Source organism: Megalopta genalis, chromosome 3, assembly GCF_051020955.1.
Source record: "Megalopta genalis isolate 19385.01 chromosome 3, iyMegGena1_principal, whole genome shotgun sequence".
Lineage (NCBI taxonomy): Eukaryota > Metazoa > Arthropoda > Insecta > Hymenoptera > Halictidae > Megalopta > Megalopta genalis.
In genome coordinates, this window is record NC_135015.1 from 13,293,767 (window position 1) to 13,319,613 (window position 25,847).

At 44.5% G+C, this 25,847-nt stretch overlaps 1 protein-coding gene across 3 annotated transcripts in view; it reads left to right on the forward strand.

Moving 5' to 3' along the window:
* retn (retained) overlaps positions 1 to 25,847 on the forward strand; it is a 197,451-nt gene that overhangs the window by 165,638 nt on the left and 5,966 nt on the right. For 2 of the 3 annotated variants that reach the window (XM_033485977.2, XM_033485979.2), the window contains exons 5-6: positions 13,011 to 13,194; positions 22,973 to 23,334. In XM_033485977.2, coding sequence (XP_033341868.2) covers positions 13,011 to 13,194; positions 22,973 to 23,334 — 546 coding nt within the window. The remainder of the gene's footprint in view (positions 1 to 13,010; positions 13,195 to 22,972; positions 23,335 to 25,847) is intronic. The other variant, XM_033485978.2, reaches the window with a different exon arrangement.

Genomic DNA, 25,847 nt, shown 5'->3' on the forward strand with positions numbered 1-25,847 from the left:
CTGCGAGAGAGACCCGGTTGTGATCACGGGCAAGAGGGATACACGGATGGGAGGACTGTCAGCCAGTTGCCAACAACGTGGCGAAGCTTTGATGTGACGTAAAATGGCACGTTAACCGGTACTCTGTCCCTGTTCGGCGGCTCGCTTCCTTAGCTTTGAGTCAATGTAAGTGCCGCCAATGTAGCGTTGACTCGAGGATGCAACTATAGAAATATTCTGCACGGCCGCGATCCTCTATTTCCTTCGGTTTTGACAATTGTCCTCTCCTATCGTAAACTCTAGTCTAGATACCGCGCTTAAGGCGTCCGCAATAATAGACCCTTCTTCTCGGACCTTGGGCCATTAGATCGTTTCAAATGTTCTGAAAGATTTTTATTGGCGAACGCTGGAGCTGTTGGCGAACGTGACAAAGAGTGTTCTGAAAGGTAGTCGATTGACGTCACAGTTTACAAGCTAATCGTGATAGATGGACCCGAACGCCGCTAACCTGCTTGTCAGCTAACGTGAAATCTGTTGGACAGATTTTTGGGAGAGCCTAATAGATTATATATAAATTATATTCTCAGCGCCAGCAATTCGTTTTGCTATTATTAACCTTGCGAGTTCTGTCGCTCTGAACCCTTATTCATCTGTGGTGATAACATAATTGTAAGAATAATTGTTAAAAAAGGGAACGTTTTTGAGATACGGTAGAACCTCGATTATCCGAATTCAAAATTGACAGTTAATTTCTTTTTATTTTCGAGAAATTATTAATGCAATAGTATAACATGATAAGTCGAGGTTTAATCGATGTCCTTCTATAGTTTCGTCGTTATTATTTGGAATAAGAAATATAATAATAATAAGATCTGGGAAAATCTAGTTCGGTTAACCGAGGTTCTACTGTGCTTACTTCTATTCAATCGAACTTGGAGCCCTTCGTTATTGATATGCAAAGTCTCGGTCGCAAAGTAAAGAACAATTGATTTTGATAGGAAATGATTGCTTTTTTTAAATTCTTTTTTATTCGAAGAAAGTACAACTCTAGACATCTAGGTCTATAAGTCATTGATACAGAGATATAATTTCTTGTTTAAAGGTCAGTAGTTTATCAGAACCACACTAATCGCGACATCAATTAGGAAATATTGTGCATACAGTAAATTCTCCATAATTGTCGCTCGTAAACAAAAATGAACGATTTGTAAAGAGGAAATACGATTATTCGAGCCACGCGTAATCACCGATTGTCAACAACGATAAAAACGAGCCGCGTGGCTCGAATGATCGCATCTCCTCTTCCCGAATCGTCCATTTTTATTTTTACAAGTTGAACGACAAATGGAAAGAATTTACCACATTTGTGCCACGTGACAATGTATAACGTAAGGTATTCATTAATCGAAACAATTTCTGTCGATGCTTTCGGTTCAGTTCTTCGCACAGAGTCTTTCTCGCAACGACTCTTCAGCTAAAAGTCGACCTAGCACAACAATAATTCTCGTCATCCGTTGATTGAATCCGAGACGACCTAGGAGCTATAGATCGTTCCGTAGATCTGACAAGCGAAGTCGGCATTAGGGGGTGTGTAGGAGCTCGTTAAGCGACGATCATGATACAAAGGCGATCACGAGCGGGATTATCGACCCAAAGGGGAAGCGAGATCAGGTGGCGCAGCAGCCCCTCTATCGACGCGTCGAAATCTCCTCGACTAGAATAGAGGATCCTCCCCAAGCTGCCACTTGTTGCTCGCCGATCAAATAATTGTATCCAGCAACCCCCTGGGTCGACCCTAGGAGTGGCTTACAGATCGTGGGTGGCATCCTCGATATCTCGCTGAGCTCCCCTCGCCTAATCCCGGAAAACAAAACGACCCTGTATCACGTGTCGTGAACACTGCCAGGGACCGTCGTATTATCTAATCGAATTCATCTGTTGATCCACCCTCCGGAGCTCCTGACTTCGTTACCAGAGTGTATCACGGAGGTTTCTTCTGTCACCCAGCTCACTTTATTTTGATGCACGTATTTTTACCCTAGTATGGTCATTTGACACATTGATTCCCGCGGCACCCACGGTTGGGTAGCGAAATGATTTGTTTCTACTCGAAATCTGTTCAAACTGACGAGTTAATTTTATCATCGATAAATTCAGTAGTTTATTTCCGATTTGCGAAATGCAAGAGAATTGGAAGAATAATTATTATCATAAATCTTAACTTCGCTGTCGATATTTCATTAATTAAAGTGCTTTGGTTTTATTAAATTTTTGTAATGGCTTGATGGACGATCAACGCGATAAAGTATTAGACTATTGTAAAAAGTAGTGGTAAAAGGTATTCCAACGTGCCATGAACTAGTAAAACTAATTACAGAAATTATCGAAAGATGAGAACCCTTGGAGAGTATAATGATTAGACTGCAGATTTTTATGCAAAATAAAAATTGTTGGCATTGATTGCAAGATGCAGAAGCCATATAGACATTTATTTCTTAATAATTTGAATGAATTAAACATAATACGACATTATCTTTGAATTCTTCGAATCTGTTCACCGTGTTTAACTTGTTCTACTCGTTCTTGCCATAAATGTAAAAACTCCGCAGTCTAACAACAACTGCAGACCTGTCTATTATGCGTTTTGCAGTCTACATAAAATGCATCGAAGTTAACGAGTCTTGTTGTACCTTTCACTTCCACTTCCATCTCATTTAATTATCGTTACACGACGTTCGGCTTTAAAAGAGCAAAAAGAAGCGACGACTTTTAACGCGCGACATTCGTCTAGCTCGATATAGCAGATAATTGTTAATGTTTCAGCGCGATACGAGCGTGGGTCGCATTTGTAACGTCGCGCACTGTCGCATCGAGGGCGACGTCACCGTATCCCTACTATAATTTTCCACGTCGTGCGTCTTCGTCAGGATCTCGGAGGCAGTTTTGCGATCTGGGTGGGCCGGTCAGCAGAAGTCGCGACCTATATAACCAGGCTGGCCACCCGCGCGACAATAAACTCCCCGAATAATATCGCAGCCTATAAAACGGTGCCTGCATTACGAGCCTCTTGATAGATTTTACGAGTCGGTTTGATTTGCCAGGTCTGCAGACCGTGCCGCGGATGCGCGCGAAGGGTGTTTCTAGGAGGCAGATCGTTAACCCTTGCTTTACTGTCATACCGAGCTCGAGGCGACAAATGCTGGGCAAGATAATGTAAGGGAAACGACTGACCGGAACCTTAACCTGTCTCGGCCACCATCTTCCCGTGATTCATTCCTGCGAGGCATCAGATCAAATTTACGAGTCGGAATTTCCACTTTGCTTTTCAAGTAGCTGCCACAGTCGGACTTTCTTAGAAGCAGGCTTCGCTGTTTTTCTTCCCGAGGAATTGCGATAAAGTTATCTGGTGGTTGGTAATTCGTTCCTTTGGCCCCGCGAAAAATCGGACGAAAGTTCGCCGATCGTAGATGACCCTGAAATAAACAATTTCGAAGCACGAAAGGAGGGAAGACGGACGTTTTTCGTTTGCAGAAGCAATTTTAAACTAGGTAGTCGCGAGTCGCGCGAGTCGAAGAGAAAGAGGCGGCGTCGAACGGCAGGCGAAAGAAGAAGAAGAGGAAGAAGAAGAACAAGGCAATAAAGAGTGACGCGAAGAGAAAAGGGGACACGTGACTGCGACGGCGCGGCGCAACCCCTCGGCCGTTCCATCTCGCGACTCCCTTGACAGTTAACTCCGCTAAGACGGATCGTAAATTATGCCAATATTTCCGCGAAATCCTAACAAGATTATAAAGCAGATTGTAGCACTGTTCGCGGCGTGGCGCGGCGGTTGCCGCCTTCGGAGGCAGAGAAAGGCTCCCTTCGTCCTCTTCGGCGTCCACCTCGTCGTCCTCTCGTTCGTTCTTTCCGATCCTCGAAGGGCTGCGCGCCAACCAACGCCGAGAAAGAAACAGTGGGAGAGAGAGAGAGAGAGATAGCAGGAATGGTCGGCTGTGTGAAAGGGGTACGCAGAAGAGGGGGGTCCGAGAGACCTATTTATAATGCGTTTGCGTCTTTGCAGGGGCCCCAGCCGGTGGAGGCAGTAAATGTCGCGTGTATTTCATATGAAACTCCACCCCCTCCCGGCTGTTCCTCGCAATGCCAATCTCGGTCTTTCGCTCGTCTGATAATACCCAGCGCTAACAAAGTTAACCCGCGTCGGGAGGGACCCTCTCTCTCCCTCCGCCATCTTGCCAGCGACCTCTCTTTCGTTTTTCTTGCGGCGCGGCGGAGGCTCGCGATCTTCGACCCTCTTCTTTGGAGCCAACTCTTCTTTCGGTAAAACCGTGAACTGTCATTAAATTTCCGATCTCCACGAGCATCTAGAAAATCGTGGCTCTTCCTAACTGCATGAACTAAATTTTTGAAAGCTTACGCATTGCTGACGTTTGACAGAACTGTTTCGTTCATTGCATCTTAATCTTGATAAAAGTTATCTGCTTAATCTTCATTCTGTACGGTGGGGCAGTACACATTAACAATTCGATTTACGCGACGTGTTTCAATTTAAATAATTTTAAGTCGCCATTACCGTCGCGCTGAGACGTTCTCGTCGTATTTGCCAACGGTAGCGTAACAAAAACGATCGGTTGTATTCGGTGACGTTGTTCAGATTGAAACATCTTTCAAACTATTAACGTTTCGACAGGTTAGTACATTTTTGTAATTAATGTCGTGCTGCATCCATTGATGTATTACAAAATACATCATTCCATTTATGAAAAACAAAGTTGCCCTTCATCTGACCATTACGCATCCACTCGCGAAAACCAATTATTAGAGTAATTCGTAAATACAAACGGAGACACCGCGATTAGGATAAGATAGGATGTTTCAATAAGAATTAAGAAGCTATGTAAATGCACTGTAACCCTTTTAGAAATGCCCTTTCATGTCGAGGTGCGAACCACGGTTTTCGTGCCGGTTAATTGAAAAGACACCGAGCATGCTCGCGTAATCTCGACGGGATTGTTTATTAGCTTAATTGAATTCCACCGGGAATACCGAAGATGGTCGTCGAAGCGGCGACCTCTTGGTTCACGAGGTGTTACGGGGTCTTTCAACTTTCGACATCGATGCGAAGTGGAAGCGGCGCATTAAAATTCCTCGGATCTTGAAGAAGCAAGCGGGAGGTGAAGGAACAGCGTCATGCTGTAAGAAGAATCTGTTCTCCAGTAATTTGAATTCTTTATCGAATGTGATCGGAAAGGATTCTCTTCAAGATTTCTGGCACTCAGAGACAACTTTATTATTGATGGTAGTTTTAATCCGTGCGCGAAACTATATCTAACAAGACGAAGAATCGCACTGATCTATTCTGAAGAACGTCATCCCTTACGAGAAGACTAAGAACTTCAAACGCGCTGTGGATTATCAAAGTTTACAGAAAAATCTCTAGGAAATATTACTAGGCCCCTCAGATGTTATCAATTTTCCTAGGTAAATAAGAACAAGTTCTTCGAGTTCTCTGTAACCCTTCCGATTACAGAAAAGTTATATAAAGAGAAAATTATGGTTTCGATAGGATCGAAGAAGTTCGCGCTTTTTTCCCACGAGAAGACAGTACTTAAAGAATGTAGGACTCTGAGATCTTATCAATGAGTTTAGGCAGAAAAAAAAGCGACCTGGAATAACAGGGACCGAGCATAATGGCGAGGCGCAGTTTCTTCGTCCATCGTGAATTAGGCATGTGGAGGGGACGATCGGAGTCGAAAACGAGCGGTCTCCGATGTTCGTAGCCGCCATGAGAGAGGGGGTAATTGGTATACGAAACAAAATGTTGCATTTTATGGGTTATTGCGAAGTATATTGGGCGGGCAGGATCGGCGGGCCAGGGGAGTGCCCGATCTAATAACGATCGACTATGTCGGAGGCCTTTATTAACCGGACGCGACGCAGGAACTCTCCCGGGCCGATGTGGCCCGAACCAGGCCCGACGTTGCCAGCCTTTAAAAGCCTTCTTTCGGACAAGCGCGAAACGACTTTTCCCAGAATCTCGCGTGACGACCCTGGACGATCGAATCTACCAGCGGAATTTACCCCTCGCCGATCTCTCGATACTTTATCCGAGGCGGCAGCTTGGTCTTTAATCAATAATACGATACCTTAACAAATATAGTTCTCAATCATTTTTAAATGTCAAAATCATTTTCACTTTTAATTCACATGACAAGTTTGCGTAGCTTTAAAAGTGTATCGATTAGTTTGATTAAGTTGCAAATAAAGATTGTGCGGCTCGACTTTAAAGAACAAAAACTAAATAAAAATGTACTTCTTCTTTTAATTATTCTGATAAGCCATGCGATCTAATATTCGCGTCAATAAAACTGCGAATAAAAATGATGCAGCTCAACTTCAAGGGGCAAAAGTTAAATAAAAATGTGGTTCATCTTTTAATCATTTCGATGAATCGCGCGATCTAATTATTGGGTTAATTAAACTGCGAATAAAAATTGCCGAACGCAACTTTAAAGGGACAAAAATTAAATAAAAACGTTCTTCTTTCTTTAAATATTCCGATAAGTCATGCGATCTAATGATCGTTGAAACGCCTAAATACTTGGTCTTTAGAATCCCCTTATTTTCATGAATCATTCTTTTAAAATGGCACATTGGTCCCACGAGTGGGACCCTTCGTGGGTTAATGAAGCGTAGAAGAGACTTCTCGATTAAAGAAGCATAAATTAGGCTTGGGTGTCCTAAATCGCAGTGTCCGTGGCCGGTTCGACGGCCACCTGGACTCCGACTTCCGGCTTTTCGGTGGACAGACATCGAAAGCGGCGGACGAGGAGAGGTTAATAGGGTTGAGCGGGCCCGTCGATTCGTTTCGAGGATCGGCGCCACTTTCCACCCCGTCTGAAATGATGTGCAACGATAGTACATAACGCCTGCACGCCAGTCGAATGGCTACTTTGGCCAGCCGAGGCGAGCAGCGTGCAATGGCCACCATTCAGCCTCTCCACGGCTCGAATACACCGCGGTGGCGGCGGCGGCGGCGGCGGCGGCCATTATAAAAATAACTGCTGATTGGACGCCCTACCAAGAAAAGTCGTAATCGCATCCTGAAATGCCTCTTCTCTCCCTCCTCGCCGCTCTTTCGTTCCCCACCCCGCTCTCCTCTCTCCCCATTTCTTTCCCCCTTCGACATTTCTTTCTCCTTATCTTTGCATCTTTCTCTCCGTGCCTGCCTTCCCTCCGCGGATTCCTGCTCGATGCCGAACAATGAGTCCCCCGGGACCGTTTGCTCCTCCGCGATGGTTTTTAGTGGTCCCGGGATTAGATCCGAGATGATTGTCCAACGGGATTTCGTTTTTCGCTCCGAATCCATTGTTCCTTGCTTTCTATGAATTTTCAGATTACAGTCACTTTGGTTTTTGATCATTGTCCTACCTTAAACGGTACTTGGAAGACATCAAGCTTTAGGTCAAAGTCTTGTTTTAATCATTGTAGTCGGTCGCAAATAATAGAAGAACATTTTTATAGCGCCCTAATGACTCTAGAGTTTGCTGCTGTTATTATTTATATTGTTGTATATGAACGATATGATGACTAATGCAACTGGAACACGTGTTTACACTTCGACTACTTCCTTATGTCTAAGTCTGGTCGACTAGCATCGTTGCAATGAGACAGTAAATGTAAAGCTTGTTATCTATCTTCTATCTTATTATCCTACCTTATCAGCCGAGTCATCTATTCCGCAGTTACATACATAGACTACTCCATTTTGCGCTTCGACAAAGAAATCATCCCGAATCAATCCCTTACAAATTTTCGTAGAAATTCGAAATGGGCAAGACACGTTGCTGATCATATTTGCCGACAATGTTAAATAATGTTTAACGTCAATGTCTGTATCATCTCCGTGTGTCCAGGATGCGAACGAATCTACCGAAATTATAATTTTCATCGTACATCTTCATGCATCGAAAAGTACAATTAAAGATATGCTTGTTAAAGTTCGAACGACGCCGAGAGGAACGATCACGAAGCGGAAAGAATGGCCAGAAAAATGTTTCGGATATGTCATCGATAGGCTGCGAATCATTATGAAAATTCTTATTCTCATATTTAAAAAAAATTTCCTTCGTCAGCTGAACAATTGCTCGTTATAGCAACAAAATAAAAATGCTGTTAGACCACTGTTCGTTTATAAATTTCTTCAAGATCCAACGATTCGAGGTTCGATTCCCGCGCATCGCCGAGAGATAATCCATTCGCAGCGGAGCAGACTCATCGGCGCAAGTAGCACTTACTCTCTATAAAATAGCGAGCTGTCTTTTGTGCTCGGGAACCTCGGAAGGTTTCATAAACGAGGAACACAGGGGGGGAGGGGGGGAGGCATAAAACGCTGTTCGGTCGATTCGACAGCGAAGGGGGTTCCGAGCACGAAGGATGGGAGGTAGGGAAGAATCGGCCGCCATTTTGCGAGCGCAGCTTTTATCGCCGCGCCCTATATAGGAGCATTATGCCTGGGTTGCCGGGTTGCGCGTATATCAACAATAATTGCAGGGCCAATAATAAAGCCGGAGGGGCCACGCTCGATAGCCCGAAATTGCTGGTTCCCCTACCCCGGCCTGCAACGTTTTATTGCCTCCACTCTCGAGAGCAGGAATGGCGGCAGTCCCCTTCGTCCTTCTCGATGGCGGATAAACGATCCTGCGATACGATGCCACCGGTAGTGATGGCCAGTCGCCTAGCCTCTTCTCTCCTCTCGCGCAATTCCTACTGCCACATTGTCCCTGAACCCGCTCCTCTTTCGCGAAAGTGTCCATCGACTTTCGAAACCTTTCTCTGGCCTCGAGATTACTTTTTTTCTGAATGTTTCTGGCATCGATCTTCGTCCTTCGTTCCCCCGAATTCTGCCGAATTTATAGTTGTATGAAGCAGTCGTCCTATATCACTGATTCTACCCTAATTTATTAGTCATCTTGGTGACACAAAATCAGTCTATCCTTGACTAGCCTTACGCTTTCTTTGTCGATCGAAGAGTAATGAAAATGAATCTTAATAAACGCAGAAATATATTTTAACGATTGCTCTGATAACGGGATTGTATTTAGCTTATGTCTTGCACAGTGGTTTGTGCTCGACTAATTCTGCTTGTTACAATGTGTTTCCGTGTATCTACCGTGTGCTAATTTGGCTGAAATGATGGCGTTGATCGCAACTTTGAAGAATCGTTGGAGAAGCCGTCCCCTGTCATAAATTCTACCTTGACTCGGCAGTGACCTTCAAGATCCAAAACCAGTCTAGTTTAACTTAGCTACGACTACAGCAACTTTGACGAAGCCTCCGCTGCTCGATAGCTTGCACACCCTGTATTTCATCACGCTAGCTCAGGGGTCTCGGTAACGAGGCTAATTGTACAACAAAACCGATTCTATTTACCCGGTCGGTATAATTCACCAAAACGAAGTTTTGGCACCGGGAGCACCAAAATTGCAGCAGACGAAAATAGACGTACGCGAGCGTAGAGTGTATAGTGCTAGTCGAAAATCGCGATTTGGATCGATGGAAGGCGTTTCTCGAGGCCATCGCTAGCCAGTCGATAGTTTCTCGCCGGTCTGTAGCCGACGCGCCTTGAGCATGGTTCGCCTAGTTACTTGCTCTCGCTATTATTATTGCAGATACTGCTGCCGTTTCCGCCGCTTCTTCTCGTCGTTACTCCCCCCGTTTGCAGTTGTTGTTGTCGTGGCCGGTTGTTGCTGCCGCGCAGCGTATGCCCGCTGTTAGAGCCGCGGAGAACAGTTCGGTACGCGAGGAATCGTTCGCGAGCTCGTAAACAGCAGCAAAGGAGAGCTCGCACGCGCGATAGTCACGAGTATTGCCCTTGTTAACGCCCCGTTAACTCGAACCTCTGGACAAACTCGTAAAATTTACCGGCTCCGAACCGGCAACGCAACCGCACGCTGCCGCGCGGCGATGTTGCACCGCTGCCGTTGGATTTTCGCGTGACTTTAAATCCACCGAGAATTATGTGCTTAACGCAAACGCCCGTTTAGGGTGCCGCGGGATGCGGGAACATCGGCTGTCCGCGTCCCCCATCTATGCAAAATTCTCAGACCGCAGTCGTTACCCCTCCTTCGCAGGCCGATCATCGTTATCAAGGTGAGCCGTTCCTTAATTCCCGTTCGAAACATTTTGCAAAGTAGAAGGAGCCCTATTAAAAAATCGTTGAACCGCGAACCTCGTCCTGCATTGTTGCTTGCAATCCGATTATCACAACCAAGAAAAATCCCTTTTTAGTCGAAGCAAGGAATAAGATCGTCCAATAGAGTCCTTGGCTATTGTAGTCAGAACCATCGAGACGACGCCCTCTTAAGACGCTCTGCAAAGCGAGCAGCGTTGAACTACGTGAAACAGAACCGATCGCAATCCGCCACATAAATATGGTAAACTATTGAAAATAATGAACCGGCTGAAACAAATAGTTGCGGAGGCTTGTACCCTGAAAAGCTCGAATAACGAACGCCGGAAGGAAGAGCGCGAAGGTCAAGGGGTTGGCCGTGGACGACAGCAAATCTCCGCTTTACGATTGCGGAGAGAAACGCGTGGGGGTGGTGACCAGGACCGATTCCAATAACTCCTTTGGATTTCATCGGCGTGACGGCTGGACATATGTAACCCGGCGGTGCGTCGTCGAATTTTACGAGGCCGTTCGGGATTCGCGTTAACGGGGTGTTAACAGGAGTAGCGGACGCAACAACAACGCGGCTATCTCCGCGGTTCTGCTGCGTGTGCGTAAACGTCCGCTTTACGAGCATTCGCGTTACCGTAATTTCACACGTTGTCCTCGTAAATACGTGCCCGAGGTCGAAAATAATCGGACGTGCATCTGGAATTTTCATGCGGCTCCTCCGAACGTTATTCGTCGGCCGCCATTTTGGCGAACGCCGCGTGAGAAACGCGGACGCTCTGCTTTGAATTCGCGCGTTCTCCGATCGTTCGCGCCGCACGACTTCAGCACAGAGAGATCCGTAGGTGATTAACAGCCGATCACGACTCTTGTGACTTCTCTTAATTTGCTGTACATTATACATTCGGCTTACGAATGCCCTTTATAAGACAGGAACGAGATGGATTCTACCCTCTGACAGACACACTCTGTTTTATTCTTCCAACGCTGGCATCATGTAATGAAATCTAGGTGTGCTAAAAACAATATATTACAATTATATAATAATAAATAATAACTTATATCTCGATCGGATACATTTTTATCCAGATAAATTTTTATTCTTTATTAAATATTTATTCTTTATCTCTTGCCCATCTTCAGTCGTGCAAACAGAATTATGTTGAACTCTGATAACTCTGACGGTAACAAAGTTTTCGAACTGAAATTTTTACAGTAGTTTGAATACACGAGAATTACGTCAATCCAATTTACAAAAAAAAAGAGTTGACAAACTAATTTGCATATTATTCGAATCAGCGTAAACAATGCTATGAAAATCCATATTTTCCAAATTTTATCTAGAAAATTACTGACAATTGATTCTTGCCTGAATGGGCTCTCCTAAATTGCACATTGATCGACGGCATTGCAGAATTTTAGCAAGAAAGCTTCGTAAACTCTTCGACTTGTCCTAATCTCTGTGCATTATATTTCTCCTGAAGTGTCCTGGACCCATAGCATCCGATTTACATAAATACTTCTCTCATATGGGGGGTTAATTTTCGAGCACTTCCGCGAGCGTTCTTCGCGAGACAGAAAAAGAGGACGAAGCTCGGTCGAATTCCGGGCTGTTGTAAGAAGTCGTTCGGAGCGAAAATCGGCTGGATCGATCGGCCCTCCTCTCGAGCCCACCCCGAGGACCTCCAACCCCCCGTTTGCGAGAACGGCGCTCGGTTCCTTTGTTCTATTTGTTGTACGCGCGCGTACGATACGGATACGGGCAAGGAGGATCGTAAAAGCCGCGGCGCTCGCGTGATCGTTACGAATTCGTTATTGCTCTTGTTAACGCCCCTCGCTGGAAGCCTTGGACAAACCTCGTAAAATTTCAGCGGCGAGGCCCGCGTAAAGCATCGTCGAAAACGCGGCCGAACCGATCACGTGACGGATAAGGAGACCCAGCCCGGGTCTTCGGGAACGACGAGCGGCCTCTCTTTAACCGGTGCCGGCTCTCCTCTTTTTTCACCGGTTTATTTCCCTCGTGGCCCTATACTCAGTATGATGCGTCGGCGGCAATTCCGAGACGCCGCGCCGGTGATAAGACAACGATCGCGATCCCGCGATTTATAATTTTCTGCAGTTCGCGCGACTCGATCCTCGGCCGATCGCTATCGTGTCGCAAACCCCTAAGGTTGCTGCCAACGCTGCTGCCCTAAAACTACCCTCCGGAACCTGATTACATGGTTTGACAGAACGTGCCAACCTGCGCGCCAACTTTTCACTATAAAACAGAAGGCAATTGCATAGCAAGTTGTGCCGATTCCGTAAACGATAAGGTGGCCATATTGTTCACGAGTTCGGAGGGGACAGCTTCGGACGACTCTCACGATTTCTGCGACGGTGTATTCTCGGTGCAGTTATTTATTTTTAATTTAATTAATCACCCTTGATTTCAAATTTTGTATTTTATATTTAATGTTTAATATACGGATTATACTAATTTGAGTACCTATACGTAAGCGCCTAAAATTGCATCGTGCGAGGTCAGAGGTGGCCAGGGGACAGATTAGATTACATAATTCGACCGTCAAGAAGAAAACAACAAATTAATAAATCGATCTTGCGGCGTGATCTTTAATTATGGTAATAATATAAATTATGGTAAATATAGTACGATTATTGTAACTAGTAAAGGTGCCCTTACGAACGATTACCGTACTACTACTACACAATAAGGCGTGTAATATCCTGATAAATGCAGTCCAGTTACTTTTAAAAGTTGCTCGTAACGCACGGCAGTTCTCGTGTTAATTTGTACGATTCGCATGGCTCGACTGCCAAGTCCGTTTCTAATCGCAGCACGTTCTGTTTGCAGGCACACCGATCAACCGGCTGCCGATCATGGCAAAATCGGTGCTGGATCTCTACGAGCTTTACAACCTGGTGATCGCCCGAGGCGGGCTAGTCGACGTAATTAACAAGAAGCTCTGGCAGGAAATCATCAAGGGCCTGCACCTGCCATCGAGCATAACTTCCGCTGCGTTCACTCTGCGCACTCAGTAAGTAGATCGTGAACTTTCTCATCCGGGACCCTATTCCCGATAGAGGACCGTGCCTGCTCGCCGCTGATTCGCATACAATGAAAGCCCATCTGAGCATGAAATCCGCGCCGATGACTAATAAGAACGACCCGGCCCTTCGTGCTCCTAAGACTTCCGAGGAGCTGCCCTTCCTTCCTCACGACTCAACGCGGACGAATGAGGAAGCTGTCGGGGTCTCCAGCCTCTGTGACAAAAAAGGCAAAGTCGAACGAAATCAGCTGCTACGGAAAATAACAGAGCATAAAGAGCGGAGGAAGGGTGGCCCTCTGGTTTCAGAGAAAAGAAAAAGAAAACAGTGAGAAGATTCAATGAAACTAGAAATATTGGTGCACCAATGACAACTTGCCCAAATTATTAAGGAACGAGAGAACATTATGCTTGACCCATCCGTTTTGAAATCGACGCAGAGAATGTTTATTTTGCATGACGATCCGCAATCGAATTATTACTAGTTCCTAAAAAATGCACTGCAGGAACACTGGAAGAATTAGGAACTTTCGACTTGCTAAAAGTACAATTGCAAATAAGGAGAAATTCCTCAGCGGTTTCTCTTTCTTACAAAAGATTTCAGGATATTTTTATCGTCCCTAAATATCCACAATTTATTTATTACTGTCCTAATTTTATGAATTGAATAAGCCCCCACTTTATGTTTTGATTACGTACATATATGAAATTTCACTCTGATCAAATTGTACGTCTATTACATCTAGACGTCGCGATTGCTATGGGTGAAAAGTACATATCTACGTTATCAACAATTATCATGATAATTTTGCGGATTAAGAGGAAACGCTAATATTTTAGAGGGCAGATAATTCGTTGCTTCCCGAAACTTCAAAGTACCACAACTTCGGATGGAAGTGCTTCAGCGTGTCATTCATTTCACTGTTTCTAAAAAAAAAATCGCAGCGATCTATAGCAACCGGTGAACACTCGTCTAAAAATTTAGTCGAAACGGCAATGCGCGATTGTGTCCCATTGATTTTTAACGAGGAGGTTGCGGCGGCAGCGTCGTAGGCGGGACGCGGGATCAAAACGAAACAATCGAGGTGGCAGGGGACATCAAAGCGGGCCGGACGTCTTCCGGACAGCCGTTGTTTGGAGAACGCTATCATCATTACCAGTAGAACACACTGTTCGCTCGGGAATTGTTTGTGTGCTTAAGATGGCGGCTTGTATCGGGAGCGTCGGCGTGTTCTCCGCGGAACGAAAATATACGGAGCGGCCGCGGCACAAAAGGGACCCCGGCACACAATATTAGCGTTCCGTGACCGTGCTCTCTGGCCTGCGAACACTCGGGAACACTGTGGAAACCGAGGCTCGTGCCGCTTTAACCCCATTCGTCACCTGCCAGAGGAAACCGCCGACGCCTTTCCGCGCCACGAGACCCCACGTCTGACCGATCGAACGCCGGGTGTCAAAACAAAGTGTCCAGTGGCTACGGAGATTCGGCGAAACCCCGGCTCTCTTCTCACACGCCGGAAGTACTCCGAAAAATACGAGACAATTTCTCGGAATCAAAGTCTTGCGCCACTAAAATTAGTCGCCGCTTCCGGGTGCATGCTGCATATGCTTCGCAGAGTTGTTCCGAGGGGTTGGGGAACAGTTGTGATATCGGTTTTTTCAGTTATTGAAACAATTACGAAGAACTAAAATGTTCTGTTCTAAGGTATATCGGTTTCGTTTTCGATTCTTCAGAACCGTACAATCGGTTCTGTAACTGTTTTTCTTCGATTCTGAGTTTCGGTTACGGATCTCGGTTCTCGGTTCTATTTCATATAACAAATACATTGTACAGTAATTTCCGGATGGTTGCGAACGTGCCTCGCGAATTTTTCACGTTCTTTATTTTCCTTGTTTTTTTTTACTTTTCAGTAGTTTTTAAAGGATCTTTGAATAAGAGCGACCGGTAGTTGTTTGTAACTAAAACGCGTTTAAATTTAAGCAATTTAAAAAGTGGTCTTTTGACGTAGTTTCATAGACTGCATAGCATTAATCCACAAATCACCGATGAACCGAAAGATGGCACCAAACGGGTCATTGAAAAGATTAAGCAGTCCATTGTGCGATGTCATGAAAAAATTTAGAACGAAGGACGATTAAGTGCATAAAGAGTTTGGGTGGTCGTTCGTCTGATATTATGTTTCATGCATAATCATGAACGATCGTACCAAAAGTTGCAACAACAATTCGTCGAATTTTTCAAATTTAAACGCGTTTTATTTACCTATCTCCGTGCAAAATGAAACTTATCAGTCAAACAAAGTAAAAATTAAATGCACAAAGTTATCTCTTCCCTTAACAATTTCAGTAAATGCACGAAAATGCATGAAATGCACGCGATATATGATTGATCGTTGCACGACTGTTGCATTAATTTATAAACAAGACAATCGTCAGTTGATCAAGATTGATCCAATATATTTGATCGGGGCTGGGCCAAGGATCGCGCCACCGATAACGAAAGTGTATCAAAGTCTAAAAACGTTCGCAAGCATTGTTCGGAGTACCGATAATTCCGTTTAAAAATTAGCCCCCGATGCGAGCGCATCACAATGATCCGTCACGACAGTTGAACAGGGCTGTCCGACGTGCGAGGCCTCGGAGCATTTAAAAACGATGTGCCAAGACGGTCCGAGAATGGATCTAGCTTATCGACGCGTTTGACGGGAACAGGAGTCAGGCTGTCTCTAGCACGGGAAAGTTAATACGAATTTGACGGCCGATTTCTCAGTCCGGGCTATTTCCGTGGAGCGATTCGCGACGCGTCTTGGCTCCGCAGGGCAGGATGAAATTAATTGAGGGCCAGAGAGAGATTTGTCTGGACGTAGGGTACCGTTTCGCGCGAGAGTACATCTCGGCCAATTGCGGGGAAAAACAAACAGCCTGGCCGGCTTGGCCGGGGCACGTGCACGCAACAGCTGTTTTCTTTCGCGAAGGCGTTTAATCGTCGTCCACGGACGATCTCGCCCGCACAGAGCTGTTTGTGCTCTCCGCGAACCGAAACCGTCGACGTTACATTCGATGTTACATAATAGCCAGGAACGAGCGTCATTAGGCTACCGCAGAATCTGGGCCTCGGAGATCGTCGTCGGAGACAAAGGCAACTTTTAAACGATTCCGTCGGCGCGGTTGAGTCCGCGGCTGAATCCGCCAGGTTAATTTGATTAACGAAATCGACGCTGCGGAATTGCTATTATCGCCATTTCGGATCCTGCGAATTCTAGGAAGATTCGACTCGCGCGATTGCGAGCGTTGCAATTTTTATTCTCGAGAAGAGGGATCCTGGTTGACGAAGACGTCGTTAAAAATGATTACACGTCACCGAAGTGCATCTAAAATATTCTAAGAACGTCGCAGCGGAGAGACCGTCTTTCCGACGAGGGATCGATTCCCCACGCTTCCTGCTATCTTTCCAGCGATTATGCGAGGATAATGGAAACACGAGGAAAGGGGGGAATCGAGGGAGACGGTGGGCGAACGCGGATTACACGTGAAAATAACCGCGCGACGCTCGGTGCGTGACGCGCGACAGAACGTCGCGACTCGTCGCGTCGGGACGTCGGCGCATTCATCATTCCGGCAACCGGTTATCCGCCGAGGGACAGGGACAGACGTAGGAAACGGGAACAACGCGAAAAGAGACGCGCCGATGGCGAATCGCTACGACTATATCGAGCCGCCGCGCGCCTCCACCGTGTAATTATTTATACCGCGAGGGAGGCACGTGTGCACAGCGCCGGGACAGCGAACACGGCCGGACACACAATCAAAGAGAAACGAGCATTGTTCAGCATAGGATCCGGATGGTTTCGACAAATTCGACCGGCTCCGCCGGTGAATTATTCCCGAGTGCGGCCAACGGGCAAACGGTCGCGAGCCACGGCAGGCCCCACGAAGTCGTTGAATGGGGGAAGATGAACGGCTCGAATGGTTTTTGGCAGCCGTCGACTTGTAAATAAGACATTGTCAAGCGTGAGATGGACAGTATTTCTGTTCGCGAGCACTCCAGATCGTCGTGAACGGATAAAAATACAGCCCCCGGCTGCTGGCTCCGCTGGCTGGCTGCGACCGGTGGTCGTACGATGACTACAATCATTCGGAATGGCTCCGCTGCTTTTACTCGGCCGATTAATGTCACGGCGACGGGAGTTAACGAGGACCGACTCAAAATGTTTTCGGACAAATGTGCACCGAATGAAGACGCACCATCCCGGAGCCCGATCTGTCGCGCCGCTGCCAAAAGCCGGGGCGGCTGCGAATCATCCCGGTGATTCTCTTGATTGCCCTGTAATTGACAGCCGCGGTGGATTCCCGAAATTTAAGAATATAAAGTTGTCGATCGGACTGCGGATTTTGTTGATGTATCGGGAAATTGTGTAGTTGCAATTTAAAATGGTAAATCGATTAAAAGTGACACGCCATTAATATGTCAATGTATTGTTTTTAATCGATTATATAATTATCACGGAAAGAAAGAACTTGCTATTCAGTTTCTATTTCGTTTGCAATTGATGCAGACAATCGTGATCGACGATTCGCCGACGTGTGGCCAGAGAATCGAAATTGGGTTGCAGATTTTTCGACGCGATCGGAACACTTCGTCTGCTAAATTCATTTGAACATAAATATCCACGTTTGTCGGATGAAATTGTAAAGAATCGATCGCTAGTCCGGCGTCCCCAATACGACGTAGCCAAATCCACGAGGGAAGACCTCAAAGAAGATGCCAATCTCGAATCACTAGCTTACTAATGCAGATCTTTATACGAAATAAAAAATTGTTCCACTTAATAGTAAGAAACATAAATTAGTTGAAAAAAGTCTTTCTTCCCTCAATAATTCTAACAAGTTGAGAATATCAATATCCTCAAATTCTTCCAATAACCTTGCAATTTTATATTAGTCCGATTCAATCTCATCAAAAACGCATGAAATCCGCAGTCCACTAATAAGACAGCGCCCCATTGGATCAGAATCGAGTGAAAGCTATGGAAAACTTTTGCAAAGACAGGAAGCGATTTTCCGTATCCAGCCAGAAGCAATACGCTTGGTCTCGGATCTTGAAGAGTCGGTTCCAATTCTCGAGCAGCTCGTCTCAGCAGCGCGAATTTGATTATCACCCAGAACAGGAGATTTATGTCTCTGAAGCTACTCGCGTGCATACGCTGGAACTCGGTCGAAACTATGCAGGCGGTGAGTGCGTCGTGCAAGCAGCAGAAGAAGAAGACGAAGAAGGAGAAGAAAAGAAGGAAGAGTAGGACGAAGAGACGAAAGAAGGGCGGAGAAGGGGGCGACTGGGCCGAAGGGCTAGTTTCGGCCTTAGTCTGGCAGACAATCGTAAAAGCCGAACGATTCCTGCGCGAATTATAGGCCGCGGTTCCTCGAGGAGAATATGTCTATCCGTGAACGTGTGTGCGGGCACAGCACGCTGGCCCGGCTGGCAGCGTAAACGCTTAGGCTTCTTCGGCCGGCCCGATAGCGCGTCAGAATAAACAATATTTACGAATTACTCGGCTGCACCCCTGGCCCCGGATCCGGCCCGGCGAACAAGTCGATTTCGAGCTGCGGTTTCGGCGGCTCGCCGGGCAGCGGCACCGTTCTGCTTCTCCTCTCTGTTTAGGATTCTAATTTCGCTAATGTGCCGAGGATTCTTCTGTCAGTCGGGCCCGGCTGCTCCTCCGAGCTTATTGGCCGTAGAGAAAGAATTACGCCCCGGTCGAGCGGGCCGCGATCTTTGTTTGGCGATAAATAAATCAACTCGGAACGAGTTCGATCAGCGAGACGCAATAAAAGCCGCACATTCGGAACACCCAGCTCTCCGAGCACGCTTGCTATCAGCCGAAAAAAGAAAGGAATTTCGCGGGAACGGAATGCGGTAAACACGAAAATTCTATCGACAGCGAAACGGGACGCGATACTCGAAGTAAATAAAACGCTGCGGAGGCTCGAACGAAGGCGTCTCGGATTCGAGACGGACTCGTTTCCACCTAGCATTTCATTTCGCGGAGGTTCCATTTGGCTCGGCGAACTAGACGAGCGAACAGTCGGTCGGCACGCGAAAAAAATCCGCGCGTCAAATGCGAGCGGAAAATCGATTTCCGATGCGTCGTGGGGCGCGAGAGGACGCGGGGCGCGCTGGCACGGGGCGCAACAACGGGGCGGCGACAGGGGAGCCGGAGATGGTGGCGCAGGTGCAATTAGGGGCCGCGGAGCGGAGCATCAAAGCTGGCGGCATTAAATTAAGTGGCTCGACTCGGAGATCTGCCTTGCCAATTTTGCGGCAGACGAACCGCGACGTCTTCCTCCGGCCGGCGAACAATTCCCGGCGAGATCGCGTCGAGACGCGATTCCAATTAATAACGGCCGCCTGTTCCCACATAGTTTACCGTCTCGTCGGACTTTCTCGGGCCAGGTCGCCCGGATCCGACGTCGGGACAAATTCGAGCGAATTCTGATCCGGTGTCCGATTCCACGTGACCGCGGCTCCACGAATTTATGACAAGATGGCCGTCCGTGAATGTTCCCCCGGTGCCCGACGTCTCTATTAACGCGTGCGCGAGGCCTTTTAGAGAAATTCGCGCGGTCCTACCGGGGCCGCGCTATTACGGCAATTATCTTCGTCAGGGAGCCGAGCGACCGTGATAATTGGACTGCCGCATATGCTCGGGCAGATTGCCACTTTTATAGACGGGCGCTCGTGGAACGCGGCTAAGTGACATCTTGTTATCCACGACGAGTGTTCCGATGGTTTCGCAGCCCCGTCTCGATTTTCGATCTCGCCGCGTACAATAGCCGTCGAGGCGGTGAGACGAAATTCTAGACGACTTTCGATGGATCGTTTCCGGTTACGATTCGAAAGTCACCGTCGGTTTGTCGCGGCTCTAGACCGAAGCTGCCCGCGATGCTGGCGGAAATTACTTTGATCAAAGGATACGGTTTAGAGGCTCGACGGCAAGAAACGAAACGATCAACGGTGAAAGCTCGCGCTGTCTTGTTCGGGGGACTCTGTGATCGAAAGGAAACGAGAGCGAACGACAAAACGGGAATTTATCCGAGTCTTTGCGTCCGCGACTCGTTGAGCCAATATTCCTTTAGAAAGCGTGAAATATCAACACGACCGATTAGCCGCTTTCTGCGCGACCAATGGGACACCCCATACATCGCCGCTTCGTGCAACGATTGCACAACGATGCTCGGAAAAATTCATGCACTCGGAACACCGGTGCGACTAAACCGCGGCCGGATCTGCGCGCGAAATGAGAATCTTCTTCCGGAGATGATGAGACGACACCGGGCGAGATGTCTGTGTGACGGCGCGCGGTGGAGTAGTTTGATCCGAAAGTGCGATCGAAAGTCGATTTTTAAAATTTTACCCGAATCATGAAACTGTCGTTTCTTGACTCGGTTGGATGTCTTTTTCTCATTTATGTGTTCATAAAATGGAAATGTACAATACTGGCGATACGCGTTCCTTTTTCAACACGTTTACTAATTTTTTTAAGTTTTTTAAGGTAAGTACACGGTACACCTTCAAACTGTTTTCAATTATGTATCATCAATATTTTTGTAGTTATTAACACGTTGAATGCCACGGGGGTCACCGCTGAACGGCACTTAACTTGGCGGTGACGTCATGGAGTGACCGGCGCACCCAAATTGATAGAAATATATCTAAAATAATATATATATAATAATTATATAATAATAAAGTATATATATAATAATATAATATAGATGCTGGCGCTAATATATGGCGATAATATATATAATATAATATAGTGTATATATATATAATTATATAATTATTATATATATACTTATATACTATATATTATATATATATATATATAAATCAATATCTAAGATTTTGTATTATTACCATCGTCAATTCAAACAGTGACCCCTGTCGCAATTAACATGCCAAACATGGTTATACAGTGTAACTTATCTATTGCAGATAATATTTCAACATTATATGTATCGCATAAAAGAAAATTCATCGTGGCGCCACGGACGATTTCTGTAAAACCGGCGTAGCATTCAACGTGTGTTGCTAATGATTTTTTTGTACATCATTGGTTGTATCTCGTTCCAGCTCCGTGTTTTATAGCCGATCTACATGTATCTCTGTCAGGTAAGCATTTACCAATAAATTATTTGTAGGAACTGTTTACATTAAGATTGTTCGCATCGCTATTCTTTTCTTGCGCGTACGTATTTATTTATTTCCGCAGTTGTAGGCCTAGAAATGGACATGTACAGATTTAATCTTGAAAATTCGAAAAAATTATATTTGCATATACAGTCATTTCTCCCAGAAATGCCAAATTTCGGGTTGTTGTGTCAAAATCGTGTTAAAATGAATATGTTCAAAGATGTTGAAAAATATCATAAAAGCTAACAGTATAAGAGGGTCCTAATTAATGACACATAATGATTGATTTTTCGTTCATCTTTATATTATTAGCTGAAACTCGAGTTGAAATGAATCTCTACTTGCATTTCATATTGTTTAGCTCCTTAGTTAACCAATTGAAAATTGTCGTTAAAGATTTCAATTTTGTATGAAATACGCGAAAAATAATTTGAATATGTTTATACTAAATTAAGTTTCAACTTAAATGAAAAAAAACTACTAAAACATATAATTTATATTAAACGTAGGATGTGAACTGAGCCGGTACTTCTATAAATTGATACGTTCTGCACATTCATTACGAAGTGTCGACAATTACATAATAATGCTACATTTATTTTACGGGCAGGTCCTTCTGTTTATAATATCTTTATAAAATTTAATGATTTTTTTATATTATTAAAACGTTGTTTCTGTTAAATAATAATTATGATATCCACATAGGTCGATGGTGCTGAGAGAGGTGTGGTGCTCAGAGAGGATAAATGATGTTAGATTGTGTATCGATGCAGAGCGAAGTCTGGTTTGAACCGGTATGGCGAGAAAAGCAGAAAGACAAAGTAAACTGAATTGTTACAATTTAAATATACGTTTATTAGTCAGTAATAGTATAGTATAATCACTATACTAAATAGTATATATATTAGTAATAGTATAGTTACTAATAGTATAGCATATGTATACCACCTGACAAATAAATATGTATTGAATTATAGTTATTGAAAGTGCAACTATTGCAGTGGATATATGTACAAATATTCCGGATAAAAATATTATATTTGCAGTGGATTACGCCGACAGTCTACAGGATAAAAAGATAGGAAAATTCAAAATAACGCTCATAAAATCTTCACATCAACGAATTCATCCAGACAAGCATTCAGACGATAATAATGGAGAGCAAGTAATCCCTCAAAGATGCATTCAAAAGTTATTAATAAACTATTTAAAAAACCTCCCAACAAATGTTGATCTTCTCCCTCCCCCAAAAAATGCTTTCAATTACAAAACATGAAGTATTAATTCATAATATTAATTATTAAATTAATTAACAAATTTAATCCTGAACGATCCAATGCCGCCATACACGCGGCAGAAATCAATGAAACCGTAAAATCTGGCAGGAAACATTTGGAAGAATAGGCACGATTGTTTCGATGAAAATATATCGACGAAGTTTTATTTAAAAACTGAATATCTCTTCTCTATAGTTGATACAAAAATTTTCAGTAAAAAATTTCTCTTCGTCTGAGAAACAATCTAGACTTGACAGTGTGTAAACTGGAAATAAATAGCTTTGGTCTCCTATTCTAGGTACATGAAGTATCTGTATCCATACGAGTGCGAGAAGAGACGTCTATCAACGCCAGCGGAATTGCAAGCAGCGATCGACGGAAATCGTCGAGAAGGTAGACGTAGCAGCTACGGTGCTTATGGGGGTGGTAGCAGTGCAGCCGAGTTGGTGCAGCGAAATCCGCATGCACCTAACTCGCTCGCGTTGCATGCGCAATTGTCGCCCCTGTCTCTGGTGACTGCTGTGGCAACGGCCGGCCCACACCATGCACAGCAGGCATTGGTGAACGGAAGCGCAGCGCATACTCCATTGCCACACCATCCTCATCATCCTCAGCTCCCTCAGGGATCTCTGGGGCAATCGTCGAATGCCGGTTGGTTAAGTATGGCATCGAAAAACACATTCACAGACGCTACGGGAGCGAGGGTTTTATGCAGTTTTGGCGAAAACGTGTTTTGTGCGATATAGGGGTCGGTGGGGTAAAACGGGGTAGGCGGATCGAACGGAATATGTTTAATTCTCTGAAATAAGAGGTGCGGTATGCAATGAATAGTTTTCGTCTGAACGTGTCTCGAGAAGTGCTAGAAGATTTATATCACGCGTGTGATCTAGTGATTATAATAATTGTGTGTGTGTGTGTGTGTATGTGTGTGTAAAAAGAATCGATTATGGTAAGTAGAGCGTTTCATTTCCGAATTTATCCACAATATTTTGGCTTCTGATTCATTGATTTATGTTACGTAGAACTGTAGTTGTACTATCTTTAATACAAAATCTGAGGCGTGCGGGTGAAACAGGATACCGTAGTTTCTCCCGCGAATGCCAAATTTCGGGTTGCAGAAAATTTCCAATGTGTGCCGATCTAACGCCTATGTAAGTTATTGCTACGTCGATGCTAAAGGTCGAGTCAGTGAAGTGTGTGCCGTCAAGACAACACAAAGTGTTCTGTTTAGGTGCGAGTCAGATAGGCAAAACCGCGGAACAATGAGGTACAGTAATTTCTCTTTAATTTACACTCAGATTGCGCAGAAAAATAGGAAATTTCTGTCTCGTTTTTATAATTGTTGACAAGGCTCGAATAATCGTTCTGCTATTCCTAAATCGTCCATTTTTGTGCGCAATCTGAGCGCGCATTATGTGAATCGAATCGAATATATACAGGGTTCCCCGGAAAGAATCATCCGATTTCAAAAATTTATATTTTAAAAAATTACACACGGAACATTATAATTCAAACACGAATATAACGGGAAAATGTGCGAGTTTTACTTTTCGCCCCATTGGCACTTGGAGGTTCGGAATTTTCTTAACACGGAACTACCAAACCGTTAGATTGGTCGCAGTTCATCCGATAATATGGTTCTACACAGTTGGCCTCCGAGATCACCCGACTTCGTCCTTTGGGGATTTGTGAAGGATCTTGTCTTTGTACCACCTTTACCTACAAGTGTAAATGAACTGAAGAGAAACGCATTTTTGATGCTGTACAAACAATTACCAGAGATACGTTACACCGTGTTTGGCAAGAACTTTCATATCGCAATGATATCATACGTGTAACGAAAGGAAGTCATATTGAACACTTGTAAACAAAAACTCACACATTTTCCCGTTATATTCGTGTTTGAATTATAATTTTCTGTGTGTAATTTTTTAAAATATAAATTTTTGAAATCGGATGATTCTTTCCGGGGAACCCTGTATTATATAATAATAATAATGATAATAATCGAATATTATGTGAATCGAACCTTTGAATTGTAGCAAAAAATTAGGAATAATTTTTGTTCTAGCACGTTTTTATTCTAGCATTGCTATGTATTCATATTAATGAATATCGGCATACTGGCCGCTGCCTGTTTTTGCCAACTCCCCCGAGTTTCTACAAAAACGAGCTACGAGCGCCGAAGAATCGCGACTTAGTATTCTCAGATCTGCCGGTTTCAAAACCAACCCCCGAACGTTTTTAGGAAAAATTACACGTACTTGCATATAGAGTAAAATGGATATCCCATTTTGCTCCGTATCTCGTACACGTATTCACAAGGATATACAGAGTGATCGTTTTCCATTTTGACATTCAGATGTCACTGAAATATCAACAAAACACCGATGGGCAAAGCTGATCGGAACAAGACACATAGCTGAAACGATAGAACTAATTTCAAAGAATAAGAAGAATAATAGAAGAGAATCGATATAAGATATATAAAGTATATATCTTATGAGAATCGATATATAAGCATATAATGTTTCTGAAGCTACACCGGAGACGAGAGTGATGAAAGCAAAAAAAGACGAAACAAGAAAAATGAACAGAAGTTATTAAAAACTAATACTAACGATCCGGGTATTTATATGAAGAATTGTATATGGAATCGAAAGAGAACTGGATACAGTGCTTATCTTGTAAAAGATGGGCTTACGAAGATTGCACAAATGCAGAAGAAGAGAATGACAATTTTATATGTGATTTTTGCGAATAATAAGTTAGAATAAGTGTATAAGTAAATATGTTAAGAAAAAGCATAAAGGTTTTCTCATTACCGTACGTGACTTAACCGTTTGTGTTCCTGGGGTTATTCAAAGAACACGGTCGAAAAGTGGCAAACGGCGTAATAGCGCTTGTCTTAATTGATTGCGAAGAGAACCAAGCGGCGCGACAGCGCTCGCCAGGATTGACAAATAAAACAAAAAGAAAAAAAATGAAGAAAAGCAGCTATGCGATGTACGTGCGTCGCTAAAATTTGATCACGACACAAGATCTGAACAGCGCGATAGCGCTGCTCGGGACTCGAACGGTTAAAATAGTCACCCCTTTTTACCCTACCGGTAAGGTAAAACTGGGAATTCCATTACTTTTGGAATATCCCCGTTGTTAAATAAATCATTATT